Here is a 13,219-nt window from a genome sequence, read left to right as displayed (position 1 = left end):
ATTACTCATGCTAAGATAAGCTAACAGAAAATAGAACAGGAAGCATCAGGAGAGAGACAGACTTTCAGGGACTTTCCATTAGCAAGGTTAAAAAAACAAGCTTGACTGCAGTAGCAAAATAAATATTTTTCCTTGCCTTATTTTATTTAAGACAGTATTACCTTAGTGATAAGATAATAAGTGAGCACTGGCCTAGGACAGTGTTCCTCTTGTACTAAGCTCATGTTCATGCAGGCATTCGCGCCAAGACCTCCGTTGGAATTTCCCTAAATTTCAGAGGCTAAAATAAGAGTTTTCCTCCATAACAGGCTGGCCACCTCTTAATGATATCTAAGGGAAAACTTAAACACCTCAAATATAAAGTATTTCCTTTTTCTCTCATTTGCTATCAATACGTGCATCTATTTTACACCAATATTAAGTCCTTTTCATTATTTTTATTGCATTATTCTACTTACTGTCTTCCACATTTAAGACTAAGGAGACTTCTTTCCAATTGATAATTGATTTCTCTGAAGCAAGATTCACTGAAGTCTCCACATTCCTAAGTTATGTCTGAAGATTAACAGGAGTGATACAAAACCATACGCAGTTAGGAGGTCACTATACCCTATTATTTGCTTATTTGTTACATTATTACTCACATTGACCTATACAAACTTAAGTCCAGATAATATTAATCTGCTTGTTATACCTTGCTTCCACATTTGTCAGCATCTAAATTGCCTGCTGAAAAGAGCTAGAGAATAACAAGTTTTATCCAACAAGATCCGAGTTACTGACTTGAAATGGCAATGCACAAGAAGCTTGTCCAGCACACTCAAAACTTTAAAAGAACCTAACAAAACCAGTCTGAACTGATGACCAAAGAAACAGATGTTCTTGCTAAATAAGTTAGCTCCGTGAAAAATAGCATAACTGAATGCTATGCTATAGCATCTATTAATCCTGCAATGCTACCACCACCTGCTTCCCACTGTTTGGATCAATCCTGCCAAAAAGAAGGAACTCCCTCTCCAAAAACACAGAAAAATATGAAAGAAACTATTTTTTTTATGTATACTTCATGTTATAAGTGCCTGAAATGAAAATACTGGAAGGAAGCATGTGCTGGGGTGGAGGAAGGTACAGCACATCTTTCTCAAAGCATTTAAAAATGCACGGACACAGATCCAAAGCCCTTTGAATTTATCTGAAGCTTGTTCTGACAAAAATCTAAGCTTAGGACCAAAGAGAAGTGAATTGGTCCATTAAACTCTATGCACACTAAAATATGACTGGCTGGGGGTATGCATTTGGTTTTATTCTCAATTAGAAAAGCAGTCTCAATTTTTTTTCTTCTTGCTTATGTTTCCCCATTTTACGACAGTTTGTAACTTGTTTTTTTCTAGAGAACTGTTTAGGTGTGTAACCTGAAAGCTTTCGCCACCCCCACACCAAGGGTGCTCTTTGAGACAGTCAGCAGCTCTCTCTCTGGAGCATGCATAAGGTGTTTGAGTTGAACAAAATAGACCTGAACACTACAAACACTCCCCTTCGACACTGTGCCAGCTCCAGTCACATCAGCATCCATGATTCCAACAACAAGCACAAGAAGTCAAGAGTCCAGTATCCTGCATCTTAAAAAGCAGGGGGCAAGACCCTAAACCGTCAAGACTTTGCTTGTTTCTGGGGAACAAAGTTTACACCAAAAAAACCCCATAATTATTGCTTTTCTAACTCTGTTTTGAGATGGCAACAGTTTAAGAGCTGTTCTGCCCAGGTGTCCCGAACAAGCAATGAAGGGACTGAGAGAATCCACTTTTCTCAACTCAATCACCAGGCCTAATGAAAGATTCTAGCTTTCTCTACACCACCTTTCCTCTCCCTTACCATTATATTATTATAGCTACAGCCCTGTTATATTAAATGAAACAATATTTTAAAAGGCATCTAAAAAATTAGGTGGCTAATAATGCAAGTCCCTTGCAGCAACACAATTAACCTGCCCATTGGATTTATTCTAACCACACCGCGTCATGAAAATCCCCTGGCCACAGCACAAAGCCATCTGCCTCTTCAAAACAGTAACATCAATACAACAGCCAGCATGGAACAGTTATATTGCACTTACTGGAGCAACGGAAACCAATAATACCGCGCTGCATGGACAGCGTCAAACTTCAACCATACTGCTCATTCACTCCTCTATTTATAATAATTTGAAGTTCCTAACTGCAGCTAGTAGTTCGATTTCAGGCACAGTGATTTTCAAGCCAATGGAGACTTCTTCAAGCTGGGTGAGAAAAGATTACTGTAACACACCTCCCTAGTCAAGGAGCCATGGAAGGATAGACAGTAGGACTCAGGAGTTGCTGGGAACAAAGAACAATTTTGGAGAGAGAGAAGACAAGGAATTCTGGCAAGAATTCCAGCATACATAGAGGAAAGCTGGGACCAGTCATTTACATACACAGTGAGAAAGGGAAAGCTTTTCACTAACACCTAACTTCCATTCTCCGCCCTAGGCAATGGATTCCCAAATCAAAACTGATATACAAATCACTCCAAAGCAGTGTGTAACTTGCTGTGGAGCTAGCAACTGCCACTACCAGCAAGGGAATCGCATCCAATACTGCTGCTAACAGTGGCACAAGCAACGAAAACCGGCCTACTAACACAAGAGGCCCAGTTCTAAGTGTGCTTCAACTCCAGATCAGGGCAAAGCAATATCTGAAGGCCTCTCAAAGTTCAGATGAATAAACTAGAGCCTACGCTGAATACAACGGCAAAACAAGCCTGGGTTTTGTGTGAATGTCAAGTGTCACAGCAACTCAGCCTGTTCCTGTTACCCAACAAGAGTTTTTACACTCACTGCCAGATTCTTCTGCAAATGGCTCCACTCCACCCTTCAGCTGCCCTGAAAAACAAAGCGTGGGGGTAGCAGCATCTCCATGCACTGGATCCACGGGACAGAAGCAGCTGATGTGAACAGAGTGCAAATGCTGACAGAATGAAAAGCTGCGTTAGAAAAGCTGGGAGAACAATGGCTGGAAAGCTCTGCCGGCTCCCCCGCAGACGCAGCGGACAGGAGCCAAGACCGTGTCCCGGCAAAACGAGACATGCCGGCATTGTAGTGGGCAGCTCTTTAATCCATACCAATGGATGCCAGCTCTGAAATACCGCTGACCCTCACAACTGGCTCTCTTTTTACAGACCGTTACAACCTGGTAACAGAATTTGCACAGAATATGGCAGGGGCCTCATATGAATGCCAAAGTTATTTGGTAAGTCTCTTCAAGTGTTACCATCTAGAGAGGTAAGAAGGGCAGCAGCTGACAGCCCAGGGCAAGGGGAGGCCTAAAAAGAGGGCAGGCTAACAGGGAAAGTATCTGCTGTCCTCCAGGGCACTAGTGTGACACTGGCCCAGGCTATTTCCTGTAAGTTGCTGTTCTTAGTTGTGCGCGCTTCCACAGCCTTATCCATCCATCCTCCGCGTAGCTACAGAAATCCAGCTCCTTTAATCCAGCTCCTTGCAGTGCTCTGCGTGCATGTGAGAAGCTTGAAGAGAGTAGCACATGGCTCCACATCAAGTTGGCAGCTTAACACCGCACAGAAAAGCGCCTCCCTCAAAAGATAAACAGTACTTCCTGGGATTTTTTTTTTTTTTTTTTTTTTTTTAAGCCAACCCTTCCACGCATAGTATATGAGCAAACGTGAAGTCTCTAGCGAGTTGGCCGCCTTCCTGCGGGATCGCGGTGGGAGCGAGCTTTCACCGCCAGCCCTGGCGGGAGGGAGCCCTGCGCCAGCACGGCGCAGAAGCCATTGTTGTGCAATCTGCATTGCTATTTGTTGTTTATTGATTGCTGTCACACAAGTATTCTAAAGGAGGAACTTTGTCCCACACTTAGCACGCTAAAGGGTATCAAAAGGTCAGCTTCCAGCTGTGTTAAACCCAGGCACTATATAACTTAAGTTCTAGATGACATCGCAGCCCATTCTTCCCTTGACTCCTATACTCACCATCTTCTCAGAGCCAGGACCTCTTCTGTCCCACTCCTGGAAGATTCAAACATCATTTGACCTGCTCTCCAAATACATATATTTTAGACAGTAAGAGTTCAATTTTTTACCCCAGGAATCCAGGCCAAGAATAACGTACATCTAGCACTTGTACTTGCACAACCTGTTTTAAACAAAATCTGTAAAAGAAAATCTGACCTGCTGTTGCGCTTATGTAAAAATGATGCAGCCTCTTTGCGGGTTGAGGTGGTTTGAAACACTTACTGCTCACTCTAGACCTACCAGAAGCCGGCAAAATGGTGTTAAGTGAGGTAGACCTCCCAACATATTGCAACCAGCAAGAATAAAGCAAAGCGGGGGTTATTTTAGACATTTAGGTAGATGAAACTGAGAAGTTTGAAAAAGTTTTTAGGAGAACATTCAAAATAATGTGCTCAAACAGCTAGCTGTAATTAAGGAACAGTTACGTAACCAAAAACAACTTTAAAAAGAAAAGCACAGCTCTCATTCTATAGCAAGTACTACAGAGTGTTTAGACCCGGAGAGAGGTAAAACACTCTCAAACAGACTGACTCGAAGATGGTTAGGTCACTGAGAAGCATGTGCTTTCCCCCCACGTTGTTCTGGCCTTCCTCCTCGCACCATTGACAATCATCAAACAAACCAAAGAAGTCTGATATGCATCTTAAGAAGCTGTCCTTTAAAAATAAAATTCTGGTAATAAACCTGGTTAGCTCAGATTAAATTAATAGACACCAAAATATCATAACTGTTTCAGAAAATTAATACAGCTGTAAGGGGAAAAAAATTAAAGACTTCTAGAGGTCCAGGAACTTCTCCACATAAATACAGCCTTTGATCTCCCTGTTTAATTGGCCTTGCACACCTTGCTTCCCCACACTCCCTTTTCTTAAATACAAAAAGAAGGGAAAAAACAAGTCATGGAAATATGCTGGATATATACCGATGCTTCAATGACTGCATGATGAAAAACTGCAAAGCAGCATAGTCTGGGGGTCTCTGAGGAGGGAAAAAGCCATACTCAATTCTGGTACAGCCCAAGAGCTGGTTGAAGAGTTTATAAACAGAAATAAAGTAACAGATGCTTGACATTATGCTGATTATACCTTTACAGCATCCTCATTAGTGTGCACTAATTTGTATTTTTAACAACACAGCATAGCAAATAACATTTGTAATTACTTGTAGGGTGATGTTGTAATAGGTTATGGTTATACAGGCTTTAAATAGAAAAGCTTTACAATTTTGCAATTTGTTTCTAGTTCCTTTCAGAGGAAAAATGGAGTCTGGCAACTGGGCAATTTTCAATCAGGAAAGACTTCAGGACTGAGGAAAGTGTTCTAACTGGCATTACTCAGTTCTACATCTTCCAACACTTGATGCTGGTGAAGCAGAATAACACCTGGGGTGGGAAGGGGAAGATCTCTGCTTCACTCATTAAAATAAATCTGAATATTACCTTGCCTTCAACAAAAATTTTGTTAAAGAATTATTTGCTTTTACATAAATAGGCACCAAGCACAATCCTCACAGAAACACTGCAATAAAGAAAACACCAGTGTGATTGGTCTTTGCCTTTTCAAGCAGAGCTGTTCTCCAGGAGACTGAAATAGCGATGGGCAAAAGGAAGATTTATACATCAGTAACATCTGGTACAGTTTTAGTATACTCCAGCTCATGCTCCACCACATGATTTGTCTCTGCAGTCATCCACAGCTTCCAGTCCCCTCGGCTCTGCCATATCCAGTGCAACATACCATCTTCTTAAAAGCTCTTGAACATCATCTGTGTCTCTCCCAAACACCATCCCACACAGCTGCCTCTCTTTACTACCTCCAGCCACTTCCTTCAATGTGTCTTTGCTGCTCCTCTCCATCCTACGTTCATACTCATCTTTTCCCTTGTCATCTCCCAAATTCCTATGGCATCCACCTCTAGTGTTCTCACCCCAAACCAAGTTTATGCCAGCAGTGTCAGAAGAGGAAGGCAGGATCACACCAGGATGTTGGTGCAGAGAATGGGGAGGGTGCTTTTCTTACTAATATTGTCCTACACGCACCAAAAAAGCTAACATATCCTGAAAATAAAAACTGGTATTTCTCAGCAATACTAGCAACAGCAAGAAGAATTTGGAGTTTGTATCCCAAGCCATTTTGGAAGTACATAGGAACACCTTACTTCTGTCTTAAACGAAAGAGCTTCTGTGACCATCCCTCTTCAAAGTTCTACCACAGTCACAAGAATCACACAGAACAGTTCGCGGCATTTTAAAGTTCAGAGAGAATAATTTCCTTTCACAACGTTTAAGTATTTCAAATCAGGTTTGGCATGGGAAGCCTGCCAAGGTCTGAATCCTCACAATACAACCAACTTTACATTAAAAAAAAAAAATCACCCTGAACCTAATGAGTAAAGCCATACACGTAGCCTCTTCTTACCTACGCGATTCTGAAGGTTACTCTGAGCAGGTGGACTCCTGCAGCAGTAAGTCCGTGGCCGCGAGGCACCTAAATGCCACCAGCCTTTATGAGCAAATAGAGACATCACAGAAGTCAGCTACAACCTTCTCCGCCTGTGGCCTGGGTTAGTTCCAGGACTGCACAGTGTAAAACACTCTCACACCACCTCAGGCCTCCACTTGGAATACCCTGGAGAAGCCAGGGAAACGCTGTTAAAAATCAAGCACATGATTTAAGTGCCATGCTAAAAAGGGATCTGGCCTCCACTAGATTTGCCTGCTTTCAGCTGTTCCTCCACATGGGTGGAGCAGGCCCAGACAGCACATGAGTTTAACATTTTCACCATTATCTACTCTGCAGTTATTCAACTGAATAGGACTTACTTCTCTGGGATTACCTTTTCCAGGCTTTGTCTAGCTTGGAAAGATATTCCACTTTGAAACAAAAGGAAGGAAAAGTAGAGGGAATTTGCCTCCAAGGAATTCCAGCTATAACTTTAAGATTTACCCGCAGAAGAAAAGGAGCTAGAATTTATGGTTTGCATCAGCGTGATGCGATGGCAACAGAGATCAATGAAGCAATTCTGTGTCTAGTATACCCTGAAGACCTTCATGTAATATATACGGAAGCCTAGAGAAACAGAATGTATTTTACAAAAAAAGATAAAAAAATAAAAATAAAAAAAGGAAACAGCAGATGCAGTCAAACCTTCACCTGATCTTAGCCAGTAAGAACATTTCGCACCTCTAAGGTTATTTTGTGCAAGTACATACACTTCTTTATAAGCTTAGTCCTGCAAACGTTATTGAAACTGTGTGAACATTCATACTGAATTACAGATGAGATTACACCATCAACAAATCATAAAAGAACTTCAGATAAGTGCAAGGCAGCTGCAAGACCTATACTTATACTACTTTGAAGAACAGCTTGTGATGGTCTTTATCATCACCATTTGATTTCTCTTCTCCAGACCTTTAGAGGGCAATAAAAGTATAAAAGCAAACAAAGCACTGTTTGAAGTGTTCTTGCTGAAGAAGAGCAGATGTTGCAGTGGTAACTCAGGAAAAGGAAAGTTGCAGGACAGCACAGATACTCACAGGAATTGTGTCTACGACGGAAGCCTTTGGATTGAGTCAATGTTTCCACATGTCGATCCATGTAGCTCTTGGAGCACTGCTGCTGTGGAGAGATGATAACATCCTGATTCTTCGTGTCTGTTCTCCTTGGAATATTCTGTGGGGCACTGCTGGAGATGGGCTTCTTTAACACTTTTCCAGTGCCATTCTGACTGGGACCCACTTGGCATCCAACACCAGGGATGCCCATTTCCGTCTGCTGCAGATCCCCACATTGTCTATTGTCCCCTGGCCCTGGGATCTCCAGAATTTTTAGCTCAGTAATGTCACCTGCCCTAAAAACAGGAAAAGAGAACCAGACATTCTGGAATTTAGCATTCAGGCTACTTTTATAAAAGTCAACCCCTAGAGGAAAACATGCAATATTCTACAATATTTTTTCTGATGCCCATATGAACAAAACAAGAAAAAGAATGGATTTTAATACACAAACTTACAGGACACATCCCACAGACATAAAAATATTCAACTGAAGTGATTTGAATCTTCAGAATAAGAACTCAAGTATTTCTATACTGGACCTCGATTTTGTTCAGGATACTGTTCCCAGCTGAAACAGGAATCAGTGAAGCAGATGTGAACAACTCGCACAGATCTTTGCAAAAATCTGCCTTAATATAGCAGTTTCTAGATAACATAATTAATCTCAGCCTGCAGGCTACTGCTTCTTGTAATCCATTTCTACAGAAAGCAATTCTTAAATTGGTACAATTCACGCTCAGTCAAGGATAGCACTTCCAATTTCCTCAGAAGAGGGAACTGAAGTAGTACTGGTTACAAGCCAAAACGAAACAAAGAAGCGATCACAAAGACCTCCATTTGCATGGATTGTGAGAAATAAGTTGGAAGTTACAGTCTTCTATTTTAGACTTCATAAGCATTTGTTCAAGTGGAATACAAAATTAACAGCATTAAAAGTAGCAAGGACTTGCCACAGACTTCCACACGTTTCCTGGGAGAATATAGCCTTCTTCCTCCCCCATTCTGTCTTCAAAATCCCAGTTCAAGGAAAAAGTGATACCCTGAAATCTGTATTTAACCTTATTTAAAAATACAGTATAGTTAAGGCTCTGTGTCACTGTAATATGCAAGTCGCGCAGGTAACAGGAAAATATCCTGTGACTAATCTCTGTTATTTATTCTTTCAAACACAATGTTACCAGGAGCCGGTGGGAGGGAACTCGGAAGAACTACAATACTGCTACACTGAATTCAGCTTCTTAGTTCCAAACTTTTCCAAGAGTTTTCTACACCCACCAGCCGCCAGCCTTACACAACAAGATTACCCAACCAGAGGAAACAGTTTTTAGTAGATAGAAGTGCTGTCTACGTGGAGAAGAGAGTGTGCTAAAAGATACAGGAGATGGATATGGATTTAATGATTCCATTTAATTGCATTTGGGCCAATAACTAATTGATCTACCACTCTGCCTTCTCTTCTATCACATTTTGAAAACATACATTACATATGCTGAGGAAAAACCTTTAAGAGAATATGCCAGACCCTCTCAACCATCTGAAAACTGAACAACAGAACATGTACACATACATGATACATACATATACATAGCTTCAGCCACAAACAACCTCCAGCTATGAGCTACACCAGTTCTAACACTGTGAGCACAGAGCCAGAAAATAACAATCTTCTGCACACAAATTCATGAAAGTATTAGAGGTACTCTTCATCCAAAGACGCTCAGTAGCAGTAATAAGATTTAAGGCAAAGGGTCCAGTTCTAGGGGGAGGGAAAAAGAAAAAAAAAAAAAAAGGAAAAAAAAAAAAAAAGGAAAAAAAGGAAACAGGCCTTGTCTGAAAAACACAGAAAAAAAGGTACTAACCTGAAGGTGACTTCTGGCACGAGGCACTTGACCCCATTATGGAAGGGCCGTGTCAGGGAAATGGTCTGGCTGACCTGATCCACAGCAGACACTCGTCCTTGGTAGACTCCCAAGCTTTCGCCACAATTAATCGACACAATGCTTCCAAGCCAGTCCGTAGCCATATTTCTGGCACACAGTTGCTGTGGAGTAGAGAGACACAGGCCTGGCTGTAAAAGATGCAGAAACTGACAACCGAATCCGCGTCAACCGCGTCCCCCAGCCCCAGCCCTGGCTCCCACCCAGGCTCCAGCTCGGTCAGCTTCTCTCTTCTTTGTGAGCTGGAAATAACATCTATATAGCCACCAACAATAATGCTGTACTTTTCCAAAAATGGAGGAAATAACTTTGCAATTGATTTCAAGGCTAAAAATTTCTAACAGCAATGTTATTTGTTTAAATACCAGATCAAGTATTTAGCTCCGCCACCATAAATTCTCCCAGCAGCTTCAAACTGTTAATTTATCTTCCCCTGCCATTTTAAAGTTTTGGCCTACAAATGCTGGGGGAGAATCCTGTCCATGAAAACTTGGCAGTGAGAAGACCGATGTCTGCAAACACAGCTTAAAACTAACAGACAGATATGGGGGGGAACCTTTAGAGTCCATGACAAAAGTCTCCATGATCTCCAGACCCACAACTGTTAGTATTACTGCCACAATTAAATAACTGAAAATAAATTACACTGCTTTCCAGCAATTGCATTTAGTTTTACAAGTATACAAGGGAAAAACAAACAAACAAACACACACTAACTTTGTGTAGTTGGACATTCAGTCTTATAAATCCCTTGCAGTTTTGATGCCTGACTGAAACTGTATTTCAATCAACACACTTTGAAATAGCTAAGCACATCTTTTGATCCGGTATTACTTCCTCCAGACAAGGAGCACAGGAAAGTGACAGGCTCACTAGCAGCACAGTAGCATGAAAGACCTGAAAAGCTCATAGAGGAAAATGACTACTGTGTGTATATATATAGTCTTTTATGCTGTAATCAACAGTGAGAAGGAGAACACTCCATCAGGAAAAAACAAACAAAAAAAACCCTTTGATTTCATAACTGTAACAGAAAATCATTCACTACTTTTATTTCCCTGCCTCAATTCCGAATTTCTTAATCTCCTTCTCGCACTGATGATACTTGCTCAGTTTGTGGGACATGCTGTAAGGAACAGAAAGCCAGAAAGAGGAGGAGATAATCCAGAAATAACTTGCTGTTTTTCCTCAGAAGAGCCAGGCTGCAGGCTGGAAGTCATCAACAGAAACACAAGTTGGAGAAATAAGAAATAAATAAATAAAAGAGACAATCGAATACAGAGCTCAAGATAAGAGTGGGGGGACAGAAAGAGAGATTAACATCAATATACAAAACACATTTCTGTGGAAGTCACTTTAATTCTCTGGAAGCCCTTCACATCCTGAGCTTCTTGGAAAAAGATGCAAAAGAAAATGGAAATAGCTACCGTACATGTGTGTTACCAGAACAAACTCACTTCCCCTGTCCCTTCCCCCTTTTTGAAAGACTAAAACCAGGGGTTGCTTGAAAGAGGAAACACACACTAGATTTGGTCCTTAAGATCATAAACTCTTTAGCAACGGCCTCCTCTTTTCTGTTTCCGTGTCTTTATATTGACCCACAATAACAATGTCTGGATTCCAAGTTGATGGCTGATTAAAAAAAAAAAAAAAAACACTTCCAAAACACAGATAATACATTTCAGAGTATCTGCCTTAAAACAAGTCTTTCATTCTCCTTCCTGCTTTTCATATCTCTTTTGGAAAGAGTTCAACATACTTCAACACTTTAAAGGGATAGTTTTTTTTAAAAATAAGATAGTCATTTTTCAGCAATGAGGTATGTTGGGGTACAAACATAAACCAAACCTGGGAAACTCCTAATCTCAAAGGATCTCACTCTGTAGTTACTTTTCGTGCAAACCATTTAGAAATGTGAATGAACTACACAAGCAGTGAATGATTTACTTAGCCACACGTGACAAATGTAAACAGATGCTTGTTTATGTACACCTAGAAAGTCAGACTTTCTGCCAAAATTTTATTCAGAGTTTTGCCACTACAGCTGTCACTGATATTATATATTCCCTCACACCTCTAAGCTCAAATGTAAATTAGAGATAGCCCTCATAATCTTGCAAGTTTTGAAGGGAAGTCAACAGCCACATGGTCTACTCGGACATGTACGTGGCACACTGGAAGAAGCAAACGCACGCTGAAAGCGATCGAGCAGGCGAAGAGCCAGCACGCCCGCACGCCAAGCACCCCTGCTGTAGGGGAAAGAAGCCGCCCAGCCGATCCCTCTGCATCCAGAGGGAGAGACGGGGCAGCAGGGGGAGTGGCCCGTGGGAGGAAGGGGCCACCGGGCCTATCCCGCCGCACCCGAGCGAAGCGCTGCCGCGGGAGCGCTCCTCCACCCCGGGAAGGGGAGGCCTGCTGAGGCCCGGGCGCCAGGGAGGGGAAGGCCGCCGAGCCGGGGCCTCCCCCCGCCGCCCCCGCAGCGGCCCCCGGCAGGCCGCGGACGGCCCCGCGTTACGGCCGCGCCGCACGGGAGCGCCGAGCCCCGCACCGAGGGCTCCGGGGAGGCCCGGCCCGCGTTCCCGGCCCCGCCAGCCCTGCCCGAGGCGGGAGGGGCCGCCGTCGCGTCGCCTCACCTGCGCCGCCGCCGCCGCCGCCGTTCGCTCCCCGCCTCCCCCACCGCCCTTCCGCCTCAGCGACGCTCGACGCCGCCGTCACTTCCTGTCCCGCGCCCCGCCTGAGAGCGTCGCTCAAGCCGCCGACGGGCGACCATAGAGAGGCGCGGCGGAGCACAGGCGCGACGCATGCGCAGTATTGCAGCGCGCCCTCGCCGTCGCCTTATCTGGGGAGGCGGGGGGGCGCCGCTCTCTGCGCGCATGCGCGGCGGCGGCAGGGGCGGCCCCGCCCCGTGTGCAGCGCCGAGCACCGCCGGGCGCGGGCAGCGACGCGACGTGACGCGACGCGACGCGACGGGACAGGATCCGCTGCAGCGCTCCTGCCGTGCCGTCGGCCTGGCGGGCAGCAGTGGGCCTCGCTCACCCCTCCATCACCCTGCCCTCACTGCCACACCATCGCTTTCATCATTCCTCCATCCTCCATCACCTCTGGCATGTGTCCTCCGTCACGCCTCCATCGGCTCCACCATACCTCCACCGCTGCTGTCACACGTGCTCCGTCACGCCCCATCATCTCCGTCACACCCTTTCACTGCTGCCGCCGTCCTCCGGGGCCTCCGGCACCTCTGGCGAATGTGTCATACCTCCGTCACCTCCACGGCGCCTCAGGCACCTTGTCACCCTCAGCCGCCTCAGTCCTGCCCCGTCACCTTCCTCACGCCCCCGTCACTGCTGTCGCGCCTCTGCCACCTCCCCGCACCCTCCCTGTCCCGCCACCTCCGCCGTCCCACCTCCGTCCTCCGGCCGCCGCTCCGCGCCGCTCCGTGCCGCGCAGCCCGAGCCACCCTTTTGGGGCACATCTTCATGGATGCCCGTTTCTGCTTGGAAAGGCCACCAAATCACCGGCGGCCCTTCACGGCCTGCGCACTGAGTCAGACGTCAACCTTTTAGCCCCGGACGTGGCCTCCGTCTCCGCTCAGCGCGAGGAGCTGCCGCGCGGCTCTGGCTGCATTCCCGCCTCAGCCTCCCCAAAACTCCTCGTGACAACGAGCATTCGCAGGCGGAAG

At 44.7% G+C, this 13,219-nt stretch overlaps 1 protein-coding gene across 1 annotated transcript in view; it reads right to left on the bottom strand.

Annotated features, from left to right (window-relative positions):
- EDC3 (enhancer of mRNA decapping 3) overlaps positions 1-12,195 on the bottom strand; it is a 30,685-nt gene extending 18,490 nt beyond the window's left edge. Inside the window, exons 1-3 of the mRNA XM_067305240.1 lie at positions 12,174-12,195; positions 9,463-9,644; positions 7,583-7,896 (exon numbers count right to left, since the gene is read on the bottom strand). Coding sequence (XP_067161341.1) covers positions 7,583-7,896; positions 9,463-9,626 — 478 coding nt within the window. The 5' untranslated portion in view covers positions 9,627-9,644; positions 12,174-12,195. The remainder of the gene's footprint in view (positions 1-7,582; positions 7,897-9,462; positions 9,645-12,173) is intronic.
- Positions 12,196-13,219: the final 1,024 nt, after the last annotated feature.

Source organism: Apteryx mantelli, chromosome 15 (genome assembly GCF_036417845.1).
Source record: "Apteryx mantelli isolate bAptMan1 chromosome 15, bAptMan1.hap1, whole genome shotgun sequence".
Lineage (NCBI taxonomy): Eukaryota > Metazoa > Chordata > Aves > Apterygiformes > Apterygidae > Apteryx > Apteryx mantelli.
The sequence above is the reverse complement of the archived record's forward strand: the minus strand, read 5'-3'. Positions and strand labels throughout refer to the sequence as shown.